The 18,399-nt window shown below is 35.4% G+C and overlaps 1 protein-coding gene across 8 annotated transcripts in view; it reads left to right on the plus strand.

Moving 5' to 3' along the window:
• LOC146475365 (uncharacterized) overlaps window positions 1-18,399 on the plus strand; it is a 50,780-nt gene that overhangs the window by 5,384 nt on the left and 26,997 nt on the right. The window contains exons 3-12 of one of the 8 annotated variants that reach the window (XM_085115763.1): window positions 28-181; window positions 503-634; window positions 1,050-1,175; window positions 1,333-1,458; window positions 1,823-1,948; window positions 2,310-2,435; window positions 2,593-2,718; window positions 3,083-3,208; window positions 3,570-3,695; window positions 4,369-4,494. In XM_085115763.1, the coding sequence (XP_084971889.1) occupies window positions 28-181; window positions 503-634; window positions 1,050-1,175; window positions 1,333-1,458; window positions 1,823-1,948; window positions 2,310-2,435; window positions 2,593-2,718; window positions 3,083-3,208; window positions 3,570-3,695; window positions 4,369-4,494 (1,294 nt within the window). The remainder of the gene's footprint in view (window positions 1-27; window positions 182-502; window positions 635-1,049; window positions 1,176-1,332; window positions 1,459-1,822; window positions 1,949-2,309; window positions 2,436-2,592; window positions 2,719-3,082; window positions 3,209-3,569; window positions 3,696-4,368; window positions 4,495-18,399) is intronic. The other 7 variants (XM_085115767.1, XM_085115764.1, XM_085115765.1 and 4 more) reach the window with 7 other exon arrangements.

The following is an 18,399-nucleotide window of genomic DNA, read 5'->3' on the forward strand; positions in this document are numbered from 1 at the left end:
TTTTAATATTTGTTGCCTTATTCAAAGCTGTTTCAGGCCAATACCGATGACAACAGTATTAAGAGAGTCAATTTAAGCCGTCCTGTCTTGACCAAGTACGTTCGGTTGCACCCCATAAACTGCAGCGGCAACCGCAACTGGTGTGCGATGAGACTGGAGCTCTATGGCTGTTTGCCTAAAAGTAAGTGAGCGAGTGAGTAAGTGCGTGAATGAATGAGTGAGGGAGTGAGTGAGTGAGTGAGTGAGTGAGTGAGTGAGTAAGTGAGTGAGTGAGTGAGTGAGTGAGTGAATAAGTGAATAAATCAGCAATTTATTTATCCACATAGCCACGAAGAACTTACAATAAAACTCGATAAAACGTGTACGTGGTAAAAATTTATTTTATCGCCGCGATGATAGGCAATTGAAGCATAGAAAACACACTTGTATGCTTCTTTTTGTAATTTTTCTCAATTTGGATTTACTTTTTTTTTAATTTTTACCGCAATCAAATTCCACGTAGAAAAAGATGTTGACGAGTGCAAAAGCCCCGACCTTAACAAGTGTCACGAGAAAGCGACATGTATTAATAACATTGGCTCATACCACTGCACTTGTCTGGATGGATATTTTGGCAATGGAACATATTGTCAAGGTATGATTATTGTATTAGTATTGAGATTTTATTGTTCTTTAATGCTTCGAGAGGCCCTACAAAACTACACTGAACGAATCTTTCTTACGACATGGAGTAAAATCTGTCACTTAAAACTAAACAATCTCAACAAATCCTTTCACGGAAATACGAAAAAAACCGTTGCTTACAACGTAGAAAACGTTTGCAGGATGCGTCACTCTCTGAGTCCGCCTTCACACGAGTCAGCAACACAATAACTGACAAATAAAAACTTCATTTATATTGCCCAAGGCGTGAAGCAGTTTACATAGTTTTAGCATCGTGATGACGAGAAAAAGCATGAATAAAATATGCTTCCATCTTTTTTTAATTTTCGAGACATTTTTTGTAGTTTTGATGCATTTTTTACTTTTTAAATTCTATGCAAAAAAAGATGTTGATGAATGCCAAAGATCGCACCTTAACAAGTGTCACGAGAAAGCGACATGTATTAATAACATTGGTTCATACAACTGCACTTGCCTGGATGGATATTTTGGCAATAGAACATATTGTCAAGGTATGATTATTGAATTGGTACCTTCATCCTCTCTCAAGAGAGGTCGTCTCTTGATTGGTATTAAGATTTTGAAAGGGTTTAGAAAGAGTTTAGCCGCAGGATACATAAAACGTAATTCCTCGTTGTTGACACATTTTTAATTTTTTACCCCAAACAGATGTTGATGAATGTCAAAGACCCGAACTCAACGAGTGCCATGAGAAAGCTAATTGTAATAATACCCTTGGCTCGTACAACTGCACTTGTATGGATGGATATTTCGGCAATGGAACACTTTGTCAAGGTATGATTATTGTATTATTATTAATTCTGTTGGGTGTCGTTACAACCATAACTTAAGTAATCACTATGACCAATCAGAATAAACGTACCAAGTAACACAATAGACCAATCAAAATAAACGTACCAAGTAGCATAATAGACCAATCAGAATAAACGAAAATAATCACAATAAACAAATCAGAACTTGAACAGTTTGCAAAGCAAAATGGGATTGAAACTACTGCAATTGACACGTTACCTTGAGAACACCTGCATTAAAGGTGGTAGATATGTTCCCTCGTCAGGTTCGGGTTTTAAGGATAGAAAGGGTTCAGCTGCAGGATACATGAAATGTTGACACATTTTTAATCTTCCACCCCAAACAGATATTGATGAATGTCAAAGACTCGGACTTAACAAGTGCCATGAAAAAGCTAATTGTAGTAATACCCTTGGCTCATACAACTGCACTTGTCTGGATGGATATTTCGGCAATGGAACACTTTGTCAAGGTATGATTTTTGTATTAGTATTAAGATTTTATTGCTCTTTAATGCTTCGAGAGACCCTACAAATCTACACTGAACGAATCTTTCTTAAGGAATCGTGTAAAATCTGCGACTTACAACGTAGAAAACGTATGCAGGGCGCGTCACTCTCTGAGTCCGCCTTCACACAAGTCAGCAGCACAATGACTGTCAAATAAATACTACATGTTTATCGTCCCAGGGCGTGCGCCAGTTTAGATCGCTTTAACATCGTGATGACACGAAAAGGCACGAACGAAATATGCTTCCATCTTTTTTTTAGTTTTCGAGACATTTTTTGTAGTTTTGATGCATTTTTTACTTTTTAAATTCTATGCAAAAAAAGATGTTGATGAATGCCAAAGATCGCACCTTAACAAGTGTCACGAGAAAGCGACATGTATTAATAACATTGGTTCATACAACTGCACTTGCCTGGATGGATATTTTGGCAATAGAACATATTGTCAAGGTATGATTATTGAATTGGTACCTTCATCCTCTCTCAAGAGAGGTCGTCTCTTGATTGGTATTAAGATTTTGAAAGGGTTTAGAAAGAGTTTAGCCGCAGGATACATAAAACGTAATTCCTCGTTGTTGACACATTTTTAATTTTTTACCCCAAACAGATGTTGATGAATGTCAAAGACCCGAACTCAACGAGTGCCATGAGAAAGCTAATTGTAATAATACCCTTGGCTCGTACAACTGCACTTGTATGGATGGATATTTCGGCAATGGAACACTTTGTCAAGGTATGATTATTGTATTATTATTAATTCTGTTGGGTGTCGTTACAACCATAACTTAAGTAATCACTATGACCAATCAGAATAAACGTACCAAGTAACACAATAGACCAATCAAAATAAACGTACCAAGTAGCATAATAGACCAATCAGAATAAACGAAAATAATCACAATAAACAAATCAGAACTTGAACAGTTTGCAAAGCAAAATGGGATTGAAACTACTGCAATTGACACGTTACCTTGAGAACACCTGCATTAAAGGTGGTAGATATGTTCCCTCGTCAGGTTCGGGTTTTAAGGATAGAAAGGGTTCAGCTGCAGGATACATGAAATGTTGACACATTTTTAATCTTCCACCCCAAACAGATATTGATGAATGTCAAAGACTCGGACTTAACAAGTGCCATGAAAAAGCTAATTGTAGTAATACCCTTGGCTCATACAACTGCACTTGTCTGGATGGATATTTCGGCAATGGAACACTTTGTCAAGGTATGATTTTTGTATTAGTATTAAGATTTTATTGCTCTTTAATGCTTCGAGAGACCCTACAAATCTACACTGAACGAATCTTTCTTAAGGAATCGTGTAAAATCTGCGACTTACAACGTAGAAAACGTATGCAGGGCGCGTCACTCTCTGAGTCCGCCTTCACACAAGTCAGCAGCACAATGACTGTCAAATAAATACTACATGTTTATCGTCCCAGGGCGTGCGCCAGTTTAGATCGCTTTAACATCGTGATGACACGAAAAGGCACGAACGAAATATGCTTCCATCTTTTTTTAATTTTCGAGATATTTTTTTGTACTTTTGATGCATTTTTTACTTTTCAAATTCTACATGAAAAAAGATGTTGATGAATGCCAAAGATTACACCTTAACAAGTGTCACGAGAGAGCGACATGTATTAATAACATTGGTTCATACAGCTGCACTTGTCTGGATGGATATTCCGGCAATGGAACACATTGTCAAGGTATGTATGATTATTGTATTGGTATTAAGATTTTATATTGAATGTCATTAGAGTGGTTTCTATTGAGGGTTGTAGAACCAAAATGTAATTACTTTGGCCAATTACAAGTGACGCAAACGGCGCGATGAACCAATCAGAGTTCAAAGCAAATACTGGTGTTGCCGGCGGCAAGCGCCCGAAAACGCAAGCGAGCAGGTCACATTTGGTTCTGTTTCTGATTGGTTGAGAATGTGGCGCGAGTTTAGTTAGCCAATCACAGAGCGTGATGAAGCAACACCAAAGAAAGCTTGAAATCACTTTCGAAACTCAAATGAAAATCGCTCTAAGCCATAACTAAAGTAATAGTAGTGGGCAGTAGGCATCCTTTTATCTCGTGAGATAATGGAAGCACCCCGTTCAGTCAGAATCAGTCCTTTCTGTTTTGGCATCGTCTGGAGTGGCTCAGCAGTCTGATCCTAAAGCAATAACTCTAACCAATCAGAACAAACGTAAAAGAAAATAAGCCAATCAGAAAACTGGGATGGAAACTTCCAACAACTGGAAACACCTGCATTAATGGTGGTCGATGTTCTCTTGTCAAGTTCGGGCTCCAAGAATAGAAAGGGTTTAGCTGCAGGATACATAAAATGTACTCCCCGTTGTTGACACATTTTTAATCTTCTACCCCAAACAGATGTTGATGAATGTCAAAGTCGCGAGCTCAACGAGTGCCATGAGAAAGCTAATTGTAGTAATACCCTTGGTTCATACAACTGCACTTGTCTGGATGGATACGTTGGTACCGGTACGCACTGTCAAGGTACAATGAAGTTTTTACGTTTAATGAGTTCGCCACAAATGTATGTTATACTGTTAAGCCCCGTCTACACGAGCAATTTTTATGTGGCAACTGTATGTGGCAATTTTTATTTGCCCGTGTAGATGGCTCGACAAATATTTGTTGTTAATTTGCGTCAGTAATAATTTCGCACAGCGGAGATGACCATGGAAAGGCAAAAAGCAAGATGGCACCATGCTGGATGCGCAAATGTTAGGGACTGTAGGGACTGGGTTCTACAGATGACGTTGAAAAAATTCTCACATTTTATGTGGCATCTCGTCTACACGGACAATTTTTGTATGTGGCAATTTTTATTTGCCACATAAAAACTTACACGCCAGCTTTTCAGCAAATGCAGTTGTCACATAAAAATTGGCCATTTCTCATCATCTACACGGGCAAATAAAAATTGCCTCATAAAAATTGCTCGTGTAGACGGGGCTTTACAGTAGGACATCATACATTAAAGTAAGAATGTGGTAGGGGAAGGGAAGAGACCTCTCCTCTCACTCGATTCTCAACTCCCGAGACAAGAAACTACGAATAATGCATATATACATAACATACGTATCAGTATCAAGACTAGCACACTTAGAAATAATTGGTAGAAACGAAATTAAGTTAGGCTGTGACTGATTGATTGGTTGACTGCTTGATTATTAAGTTGGGCTGCGACTGACTGATTGATTGATTGATTGATTGATTGATTAATTGATGGATTGATAGATTGATGGATAGATCAATTGATTGATTGATTGATTGATTAATTGATGGATGGATTCACTGATTGATTGAATGATTGATTGATTGATTGATTGATTGATTGATTGATTGGTTGATTGATTGAAAGAAAAGTGGCTGGCGTCAAACTCGCGGGAAACGTGCACTAGGAAGTCTTGATTGATGTTTTTTTTCTTTAATTGGATGAAGAAGTGGAGTGAGTTCAAACCAATCACAGATTTGTTCAAAAAATGAACAAGTAAAACAAATACTAATTCAAATGCTAATTACTTTCGACACCCAATTGGAAAAGCGACACATGCATCCAAAATTTTGAAACACAAAAGCAAACATAATAGTAGTTAGATATATGAGGGTATCAACCCACGTTTCAAAAAATGATAAAAAATCCCATACAAATCCTTATAAACCCCATAAACCACACATTATCTCACCCCAATAACTACATAAAATACTATTTCAGCCTTTGAATTCAACCACGGAGACGTCAAAAACCTAAAAACCTAAATTTAGCTTTTGACCTAAAAACCTAAATTTAGCTTTTGACCTAAAACCTAAAAACCTAAATTTAGCTTTTGACCTAAAACCTAAAAACCTAAATTTTCACTTTCATAAATGACACCAACTCACAAACAATCATCGATTAAATCCAACCAACTCATCAATCGCTGATTTGAATGATGAATACAATATTTTTGAACACCAATTTGGATAAAAAAAATAATCATTATAGTTGTTGTGTGACTGGATGCCGTTACTGTCACGCGTGACGTTGTGTGACTTGTCACGAAAATGGACAAAACCCTGAACGTGGGGTACTCGATTGGCTGTTTACTTGCCTGGCCCCTGCCAGGTCTTTTACCCGCCGCTGACAAGGCGGCTGTCCCTTTCCCAGTTTACCTCTGGGACCGAGGTTGAGTCCTGGGACGAACTCTGAGCACCCCGCTGTAAACCAGTAGGGCCTGAGCGGGCTCACCCTGGAGGTACCGTCTACTGGAAGACATCCCACACTACTCAGTAATTCACCATCTGCACAAGCCGTTAAACAGGTTTCAGTCAGGGGCCAGCTGACACCACCCTAAAGCTTCACCAGAGTTTGTGAACTAATATAATAATGACCCGATTACCTATATATTACACTCAGTTCTGAAATTTTTACACTTGTGGTGCTATTTTTCTGTATATTGCGTAATATTGCTTGATTTGGATTAACACGCATGCGCTTTCATGCACACAACCCAAAGCGGACTGGACACTAGTTTGTTAACACACGTGTCGGCCATTTTGTCGCCATTTTGAAACGAGTTGTGTTTTTGATGTTTTTCGTTCCTTTTCTCGGATATTTGGACATTTATTTCTCCACTTTCATTGTTCTGATGTTTGTAGACGCTTTTTGAGGTAAGGAATATCATTTATTTTGCATCCAACAATAGATTTATCGCTATCGAATATTCGTGAGGCCGTGACTGCTGTAATGATAAAATGACCTTATACCGTATTTATTTTTGCACATCAACTAAATCCTTGATTGGAATCCAAGAATTGAATTCATCACTGTATCCTTTCCACTTTACCAAAGCTTGTTTCTTCTTGTAATCTCTCCTAATAACTTTATCGATTCTGAATAACTCCTGTTCAGCTTTCAATAATTCCGGTTCATAAAAGCTACCTTTTATCTGTTCGTTGTTAAGATCTTTCAGTTTGTATGTGATTGGATTAGTGTATTGTATTTTATCGATAAAGAAAACCTCTTCTGTGAAATTGGGTGTATAACCCCGATCGAACACTTTTCTTTTGTACTTTGATATTCGAACCTTGTCACCAATTCGGAATTTTGGCTTGTTTGATACTGGTTTCAAATTGCCAAATAGATTGAAGTAAACAGTTCCTACATTCTTTTTCTTAGATGCTGCTGTCGGTGTCATTTTTATTGAACTGTGTTTAGTGTTATTATACTGCTTCAATATTTTAGGCAAAATATCCAGATACATTGTATTGCCTTGAGCAGTGAATCGTTTCCACATTTTATTTTTAATCGTTCGGTTCCATCGCTCAACAACTGATGACTTCTCTTCATTTTCAGTCGAATACAGTGTAATGTTATGTTTATTGAGCAAGTCTTTGAAATGTTTGTTGTAGAACTCTGAGCCTTTATCAGTCCACAGATACTTTGGTTTTCGACCCTCTTTGAATATGCTTTGAAATGCTTTCGTTATAGTTTCACCTTTTTTATCTTTTAATGGAACAATCCAGCCGTATTTGCTGAAAACGTCTATAGTCGTGAGAAGATACCTATTACCTTTATTCCATTTACTGAATTGTTGCATTTCAACAAGGTCAGCAGCCCATATTTCATCAATATTATTTACAATAACACGCCGCCGAGTAAAGTTACGCCGTATGGGTTTATGCAGCTCATTAGCTAATTTTTCTTGCCAGTTTTCCTCTTTACCCGACGGCTTTTGACGTTTTTTGGAACCCCAAGTCCCAATTTTGATTTTGTATTTATTGCATTTCTTGCCAACCAATGTCCCCATTGTCGTTCGGAATATGGAACAGCATCCAATGACTTTACCATCTTTTTGTCAGCTTTCAATTTACATTTTTTGTCATCTTTGCAGACTGAATAATCAACATCATGTTGCATGGCTATTGCATCTGTTTTGCCTGTTGGTTTATCGTATATTTCCAATATTTGTCCAGTTTCGGGGTTATATTTGACTTGATTTTCCAAATCATTGTATGGACCAGTGTATTTGTGTCCAGGTAATACCCATCCAGATTTTGGACGCGGTAATTTACCTATCATTTTGTGTATATCAATTGATCCACCACTTTTGGGACGACCCTTCATGCCTCTTTCATATTCATCCCAATTTGGTGGGTGCCAACCAATTGCATCATAACTTGAGCATTTCGGTGTGTTGTGAAATTTGCTCCCAATTTTTACCATGCTTTCACATGGATAATTTTTGTATTTTTCTAATGTCTTTTTTCCAGCCTTGCCAGACCAAAATTGACTCGACAATATACCAGTATCTGTGCTAAATGCACTTTTGGCAATGTCTCCAGATTTGTATCTATCAAAGACTTCATTTGTTGATGGAATTAATGTTCCAACAACATCCATTGACTTCGACGCAACCTTACCTGGTGTACCGAGTTGTTCCAAAATTGTATCTAAATTACCACCATCAAGTTCTTTTCGGTCAGTTTTGTACCTTTTTTTTGGCCTTACTTTGGTTGATAATTTATCAAACATCTCTGATCCAGTCTTTTGAACAAAAGGAGTTGCTTTAGAGATAGCATAATCAATAGCTTTTTTTTGCAATTTAGGGTTTCTAAGTGCTTCAGACCCATAATATCGACCCATTTCAACTGCTTTTTTTCCCATCCATGGTAATGCATGTTGAATTAACATATCAGCACCAGTTGATGCTAAAGTATCCATTATGCCCCCCCCTTCAGAGGGGCTATTTAGTTTCCCTGTTTTTTAACAAATTTGGTTTTAGTTATCCCACATTCAGCACATGTACAGAAGAACATGAGCCGACCATTTTTGGCTTCCTTGTAACCTGCAGGCTCAATACATTCAGTTTCTTTCTTTTGTTTAACACAATATGATTTGACCATTTTATATCACTATATTAGATTAATTATCATCAGAGTCAGACTCAGAATCTGTTACCAATGTACACCATAAACATAATTTTCCTGAAAATTCTGTGTACTCATCACACTCTTCACAATATCTTATATCAACCATTATACAAACTAATTAGATAATTTTTTAAAATATTGGATTATAAAATTATGATTGACACTTTGATTGTTCATGTCAAAATGTGCATTGTGGATTGTTTTCAATATACTTGTACCCTTTTGTCTCTCAAATAAATAATACAAACACCAATAGCCACACAATACTGAATCTCTTTCCTGGATTTCATCACCTGAATACATTAATCGTTTGCCACTTGTTGACATGAATTGCATAATTTCTTTTGGCATAATTAACCCAAAACTATCAAAATATTCTACATATTTGTCTCCGTTTCGATACGCAACCCAATGTGTACCTGGTCCAATCTGTGAATCCAGGTTAATGATACCAACTTCATCTTTTTTCATCTTTTGTGGTAGATTATCTCTGCTGTAAATGCCTCTGAAGTGTTTTATTTTGAGTTTTTTGACCCAGTCAATGAGTTCAAAGTTACTGAGTGGTTTATTTATGAATTTCACAGAATGTCTCCGATTAATGGAATCCCCTTGAATGGACTGTTTTTGCCTAACAACAGACCTTTTCCTTTTTTGTTTTTTTTTTTCCCTTTACCATACTGATCCCATGTACCGAAAAATGGAGGCGGACGATAATTAACTGGTAGGACCAAACCACCATCTTTTTTGGTTGTGTTTGGAACAAAAACTGGGACCGATCTTCTGGATCTACTTCTATCCACCTGCAAGCCTTTACCCATTAATGCATTCAAAACCATTGGAATGCCAATTGAAGCCAGTAAAGTACCCAAAAAACCTCCTGATTGTGTCTTAGTTGGTTTAATTACAATCTGTCCACCAGTATGTATTGCATTGACAATTTGCTTCTTTTGTGCTTCAGTGAGCCAATCTTTGTATTTTATTAATTGATCAATTTTATTTTGAGGAATGAGGAAACCACCAGCTTGTCCTCTACCAAATATTTTATTGACTCCAACATTTGCAAGCCCAGAAAGTGCTCCAGTAGCTAATGGTCCAACTGCTTTTGCTGCCATTGGTAGTAATTTTGTGCCAATTTTGAATAATGATGACCAAAGACTGCCTCCTTGTTGTACAGCTTTTCGTATCTGTGTTTTGCTTATTTTAATATCTGCTCCAGTTTTGTTTTGCATTGCCTTTTTCAGCCTATTTATTTGTGTTTTGGTTAACATCAGCTGATCCGGTCCAGTTAATTCAGAATTTGATAATCTTATTGTTATTGCTGAATTGTTTTTTAATGCTTTTGCTAGTCTATCTTTTTGCCCAATTGATAGTGTTACTCCATGTGAATGATAAGTTGTCATATCTTTTATATAACTAACGTTACATTAAAAATTTATTCCATTTATCGAAACAATAGTTTGCCATCTTTTTGAATGAGCTCAGCGTCTTGCTCGTATAATGTCAATGCATAAACTGAATATGCAGTTGCAGTTGTGCCAGATAATTCATAGTGGAATGTCAGCTTTGTGGTACCATCTTTGATATCCATTTTTTGTTTTGTTAAATCGAAATACAAGAATGGGAATAGTGTTTTGAAATTGTTGACATTCAATAAAGTTCCTTGACTGTACTCATTATTTGCATGCACATATTTGAGGACATCTCTGTAAACTCGAGTCAAATCAGCCTCTGGAGTGTAATGTACATCAGGATATTCATTGCCATTAGCCACAGATAAATGACAATTTAGCAATGTTCTGGGATCTGTTGATACACTAAATGTATTGTACAAAAATGGATTTACTGTTTGTGCAGCAAGATTTGCATCATTGATAATGAAAACAAATACATGCCTTGGCTTTGAAATCCCACTTGTTATCTGAAAATTACCACTTCTTTGTGTTGAAGAATTACTTCTCTCAATATTTTCTCGCAAATAAACCCATTTATGTGGCTTCAAAAACTGACTCATATACAGTGATTGTCCTTCTGAATTGAAAGTGATTCGTGGCACAATCAACTCCATTCTGGTAATAATTACACGACAATCAGCCCCAGCTTGCCATATTAGAATAGTATCAGATTCAATCTGCAAATTTAATTCCAATCTTGTTGATGGTAATAACTCATCCATCAATGCTTCAAAGAATGAGTATCGATTCAATGGTATTTCTGTATTGACAACCACTGATAGACCCAAAAGTGCTTTTCTTACAGCAAATCCTTTATTGTAGTTAGCTTCAGCTGATCGTTCTTCAGCGTGTCGGTTTGTATCCAGATAGAAAAACTCATTTGTTGCTGTCGATTGAGCATATCCTGGACTATATTCCAATAGATTCTTGATATTAACACAATGATTTGCATCATTACAATCATATACCATTTTACCATTCAATCTTACATCGAAATCATGTATAAGACTGTGTGAACCATTAACAATACCATTATGGTCTTCAGCTGCTATATTTGCATTTTGCATTGTTTGGACTTTAAAACCAACCGATATTCTTGCATTATACCAATCAAATGGAGTAACTTCTCCTGTGTTATCGACTACGAAACGATAACCATCTTTCTTTTGTGACCTATTATTTCCTGGATTACCAGTATTCAATGGTGTCTCCAATTGGAAGAAGACATCTTCGTATCTCTCAATGTATTTTGGATTTCTGAATGATTTCATTTATACAGATATGTTACATTATTTTCATTTCCTCCTTCTTTTGAGTTTTCCACCAGATATCATCCTATTAACTCTCTCAGCTATTTGAAAATCAGTCAGTGGCTGCTCCATTTTTGGTTGGCTCATTGTCACTGATTTTGTTTTGGAAGGTTGTTTTTTGCTCAATAATTGAATTATTTTATCACCTGCTTTATTACCAGCAAACTCACCAGTTTTGGTGACTGCTTTTTCAGCTGCAGTTTTGGCTCCTTTCTTAGCTAATTCTTTTGCTGTTTTTCCGAAAAGTTTTGATCCAACTGATCTGAAAACATCCATAATTCCTTCACCATGTATATGTTTCATCGCATAACGACCCAATTCTGGGTCAAAACGTGGCTTAAATTCACTTTGTCGTACCATATATTGATATATTATATTAAACTAGACCTGAGAATCAAGCTCATGAACCAGTCAATGCCATTCAAGTCAATTGGCCGACCCAAAGCGTCAGTCACTGTTATCCCCATTTCTGAAATAATTGACTTGGAAACTGGGCTGAATAATGCTCTTTTTGGCTCAAAAGTAAAGGGATAACTCCTTGTTAAATTGTCAGTGGGTATCATTATCAGTGTATTTGTGAATCGTCCATCACTGAGGCTATCAGTTATATCACAATTAATGTCCAAAACGTCAATATCATTGGTAATATTTGGCAATTTTGTCCCATGTTCAGTTTGGTTAATTAACTTTGGTTCAAATCCAATAAGTGCTCCAAAATTAGAGTTTCTAATATCAAGCTGCCATTGGTTGTCCAGCTCAATGACAACTCTATATGATGAAAGCACAAAATATAGATTGATGCCCTTGCTGGAAGATGGTTTATCTCCATTTTGAATTATTGATTGAGTGATATAATCATCAAGATCATCATATGAATACATTCCATCAACAAATGTGATTGTTTTCCATTTTGTACCATTATCTGGGCTGTATTTTATTGTATTATTGTTGTATCCTGCATTGACATTATGCCACGAGTATGTCATTGAAACTCGATCAACAGCTAGCTCATGTCTCATTGTTGTGTCAAGCTTCAATGGTGGATCAAATTTGATAATAAAGTCTTCAGGCCGACTTCGACCTATTTTTTGTCGGTTAACAGATGAAATATGTATCGCCCTTTCTTGCATATATACTTCAGTTATATAATTAATTATGTAACTGATTACGCGACCTAGCGAATTATATATTGTTGCAATAAATCAATGAGTTGTTTGTTGTTTATCAAGCCAAGTTGATTCAATTTATGGGCTATTTGTGAAAATTCCTCTTTGACTCCATTATTGCCAGCCAAAATGGATCCACCAAGCAATTCCATTCTGTCAATCAAATCATTAGCATCATTGAAATAAACAACACCAGAGCCCAATTTCTTGAATTTTTTGCTGTATTTCTTCTTTGGTTGCGTATAACCAGAACCTTTTTTGATGGTTTTCATTCCTTCTGGGATTATTTTAATGCGCCCTTTGTATTTTTGCAATAATTTTATATCTTCATCTATTTTATCAATTTTGTCTTTATTCTTGGTCTTTCCTTGGCCCTTGGATAAAGGACCCTTCTTTGTTCCAAGTTTTGTCAACATTTTGCCAATATTAGCATCGTAATCCTTGATGTCAATATCTCCTTGCATAGAAGCTTGGAGAACAGAACTCGGAGGTGCAAGATCGTATTGCATCAATTTTTGGATTTCATCAATATCAAAACCAGCATCCAAATTTGATTCAACATCAGGTGACATCATTAATGGTTTATAGCCAATTGGTAGCTTTGCTTCTGGTGGTTTTGTTTCTGGTTGATAAGTTAACATAGCAATGTCTTCCAAACCTGAAGTCAACGCTTTTTGGTTTTTCTCCAACTGTTCAATCAGTTTGTCTTGTTTTTCATCAATTGTTTGTTTTGTTTCCTCTTGAGCTTTAATAATTGGTTTGAAAGTTTCTGATAAACCTTGTTGTAAATCTTGTTTATCATGCTTGTACTCCTTCAATGTATCTCTAACTTGTTTGGTTATTGTTCCAGCCTTAATCTTGGCTTCAGATAATTGTTTTAATCTTTGTAGATCCATTATATTATTAACTTATATAATGTATTGATATACATGGAAATCCCAAATTATGATAGACATGATAAAAACACTAATTTCAAAAGATTGTATGGTTACATGCCAAGTGACACGTTTCGGATGTTAATATGTGGTAATTCAGGATCTGGAAAGACAAATTTATTGTACCATATGCTGATGAAACCACTTTTGTATTATGATAGAATACATTTGTATGCCAAAAATTTGGAGCAACAAAAATACAAGGATATGCTACAAACATTGACTGATATATCAAATAGTGTCGGGTATAATGTCCTTGTTTGTAGCAATGATGATATAATTCCAGTGGAGGAATTGAAGGATGAAGATGCCCAGAAGATAGTCATATTTGATGACTTTATTTGTGAAAAAAACCAGAAACCATTGATTGATTATTTTATTCGTGGCAGACACAAAAACTGCTCTGTTATTTATCTGAGCCAATCGTTCTACAAAACACCAAAAGATATTCGACTCAATTGCTCTCATTTCTGTGTCTATGACTTTCCTAGCAGCAATGAAAGAGGTCTGATATCCCGTGAGTTGGGTGTCGAAAAGGATAAATACATTAAAGCAACCAAAGAGCCATTTTCATTTCTATATGTTGATAAGCCCATGAAGAGAATTAACAGGAATTTTTATGGAACAATATAACCAAATGATATAAATGGGAATATTCAACGAACATAGTTCATCGTCTTCTTTCACAACGGTTCCTCTTCAAGGAGCCGCTGGGCCTCAAGGAATAGGGTTTAAATTAACCCCAAATGGAAATTATGATATACAAAACAAAAAACTTGTTAATGTTAAACAAGGAGCTGATCCCAATGATGTTGTCACAAAGAGCCAAATACAATTGTTGGATAATGCTCCTGGTGATGTGCGAGCTAATAAAGCAGTAATTTACAGCAACAGTGGAAGTGTTCATACCAATAGTATTTATCTACAAGACACGCCAGACGGTGCTGGCAGCTCCAATGATGTTCGATTATTGACTGAGCATCAGTCTTATGAAAACATTCATCTTAATATACCAGATTTGAAAAACTTTGATGGCCATGGTGGACGAGCTAAAAGCGAAATAATGGTTACATCAACAGAACAACATATTACTGGACGGAAAACATTTTTTGATATTAGTGTTTTAAAACCTGATAATAACGATCAGGCGGCGAATAAAAAATATGTCGATGATGAGATTAAAAAAATACCATCACCTGATTTGTCTACATATTTGAAAAAAGATGGCACTGTTGAAATGACTGGAAATCTGGATATGGGTAATCAACAAATTACTAATCTTGGAGCCAATATACAAAATACATATGATGTTGTTAATTTAGGTTTCTGTGATACTAAATATTTACAAAAAGTCTCCAATAGTGACCTCGATATGGACAATCATAAAATCAAAGATATGGCTCAACCAACTGATGATAACGATGCTGTTAATAAACACTACGTTGATCATAACTTTCTCAACAGGTTAACACCGAATGCTCTTGGTGGTGAATTAGATATGAGAGGTCATAAAATAATCGTTCTTGGAAATCCTTCCGATCCCAATGATGCTTCCACTAAAGCATATGTTGATACAGAAATAGCTAAAATACCATCTGTTGGAAGTGATTTGAGTGTATATTTGAAAAAAGATGGAAGTGTTGCAATGACTGGAAACCTTGATATGAATAATAAACAAATCAAAGATATGGCTCAACCAACTGATGATAATGATGCTACTACCAAAAAATATTTTGATGACAAATTGGAGCAAAGTCATCTTGTCAGCAGCCATAAAACAAATGAATTCAAATATCTTACAGATACCGATGAAAGCAGTTCAGAATACAATATCATAGTGTATGGAATAGCTGCTTTCAATCAATCCCCGCATCAGAATAAAAAAGCTTATGATATCACATTGATTAAAGACAGTGGAAGTAATGATTACAGATCAAGGATAGGTTTCAATATTTATACTCTTGCTATTGGAACATACACAATTGTGTTTGAATTCTACCCACCGGAAATGACTAATATTCAATTATCATGTACTGCTTCTGAAGCATACATCCACAAAGCTGTACAGCGTGATTTCACTGCTTATAGCAAGCTATTGGTTCAATTCAATAACAACAGCAAACAAACTCCAAATTACATCTATTTGACGATGCATGGAACAGCTACAGCGACTCCAGTACAATGTCATCTGGTTGTTTACGGTGTCAAAGATTGGTCAGATAGCGTTTATCCAGGAGTGTATGATGGCTTGGACAATGTCATGTTTGAATATAAAAATGGAGATATGGAGATGAAAGTCAATATGGATATGAATAATAAGATTATTTCTGGTTTAATAAATCCGATATTTGATTCTGAAGCAATGAATTTGGGTTATTTTACCAACTTATTCAAAACGAAATACACTGGAACTATTGCCAGTGGTGTTTTCCAAAGAACAAATCCAACAAATAATTTTCAAATCGCTGCTGATGGAAATAACTTTTTCAATCTATACTCCATTGTTTTCCAAAGCAATCAACAAGTTGCAAATGCACAAATTTTGATAAATGGGAAAAAACAAGGTGAAACAACCAACACTGACACATACCACAGAATTGGAAACATAATAAGTGGAAGCAATACATTCGCTTTGCCTAAATCAACAAAATTTGTCAGTATTGATTCTATGTCAATCATGGATAGCATAGGAGCAGGAACTGCTGTTAATGGAACTTTTGAATTGAAAGTATTATACTCTGATTTTTTTGAAAGATATCATGCTGTCAATAAAAGTTGGTTGTCAAATATTGAAACTTCAAGTGTTGTTAACGGCAACATAAAAAATGGAGTTTTTGAAAATGTTCATGGTTTCAATTTTGGAACATTAGGGCCGGTTAAAATAAAAAATATTGTAATTAATACAAAAAATCATTACCAAGTTTCTTTTGTCGCCATTGCTAACAGTAAAACTTTATTTTCCCATTTAATACAATTTAATATGAAAATTGGGAGAAATTTTATAACTACAAATACAACAATCAAACCCATGATAATTCAAATGGGGATTTATAAAAGAAGACCAGGGTTTACTTCTCCAACTATAAACCAAGAAGTCACAGGAACTTTTGAAATTTATTTATCAACACTATTAATATAATGCCATACGTTGAAGATGAAAATGGAAACCATATTCTTGATGAAAATGGAGATAAAATAGAATACACAGTAACTTATGACAACTTACCAGATGGATTCAAATATAGAGAACCAATACATCTGAATGATGATGGTCATTTGGATACAGAAAACAGACATTTAGTTATCAAAGATGGAGTTAATTCAAATCATGCAATTTCACTCCAACAATTAATTAACAACAATGAGGACATCATCAAACCATATATTGAAACACAAATACAACAAGCTCTGGCTCAGTTTAAAGCTCAACAAGCTCAGGAAGCTGTAACGTTTCTCAACAATCAAGTTGCAATGAGAATAGGAAGAAAAAGTGGTACAATACCAAAAACAAATTACAAATGGATAAAATTATTGAGTAAAGATGACATTAAAGGAATCAATACATTGCAAGAGATTATTGTGACAAACACATATATCAGGAGAAATGACAGATATCATCATTCCAAATCCGATTTGGTGTCATCATCATTTGATCAATTGGAATTCTTCTTTGATGTGTCATTTGAAAACTATTATTGCTACTTCAACAATCATCCATCTGATTGGACAATGAAGTATTTTGTTGAATATATTAGGATACAATTACCTGACAATAACCACTAGGTCGTGGACTCCGTTACTTTATTTCATAAAATAACTAAATAAAAATATTGTAATCAAATTGTATAATGAAAGAATTGTCAGAATTGCAAGAACACATTCGAACATCGATGATAGATTTTCACCGTAAATTGAGTCTTCCAATATTACCCAGACAGGAATGCATGATAAAAAGTATCGTAATATTCACATATTTGTATGAAAAACATTACAACACAGGTTTACCTGATGAAGTTTACAAAGAGTTAATTCATGATGGAATCGGATTAATTGGGCCTGGAGATGGATGGTTAACAGCTATTCTCCATCGATTATTTGGTTGGCAACCATATATCAGATCACATGGAATATTACATGATGCTTATGGCCAATTTTACAACAGATATCATCGTGACAAAGGATACATGTACACCATTAATGAGAAAAAAACATTCAATTGGATGAAAAAATGCATGTTTTTGGGTCAAATAACTGGTCTCTATTATTGCATCAAAAATAAGATAACCATATAATATATGCAAAAGAAGAAATTAATAATTGATTTCGATCATATTTCAAATCGATTATCAGAAGAAGAAATTGATGAATTGAAAGCTTATTACATGTCATATCACAAAAAGATGTGGATGTACAAAAGTGCATACAAAAGATTCAAAAAATGGGAATTCGCTGGTAATATTTCATCCATTGTATTTGCAACTGGTGGTATTGCATCATCGGTTGCAACCAGTGGAGCTTCATTATTGGCAATATCATCGGTGTCTGTCATAATTCAAGCTTTTATGAAGCATAAAAAAGTTGAAATCAAACTTTATCAATGCCAATATGCTTTTCAAACTTA

The sequence above is a fragment of the Pavona decussata genome, unplaced genomic scaffold (assembly GCF_977016875.1).
Source record: "Pavona decussata unplaced genomic scaffold, jaPavDecu1.1 SCAFFOLD_84, whole genome shotgun sequence".
Taxonomy (NCBI): domain Eukaryota; kingdom Metazoa; phylum Cnidaria; class Anthozoa; order Scleractinia; family Agariciidae; genus Pavona; species Pavona decussata.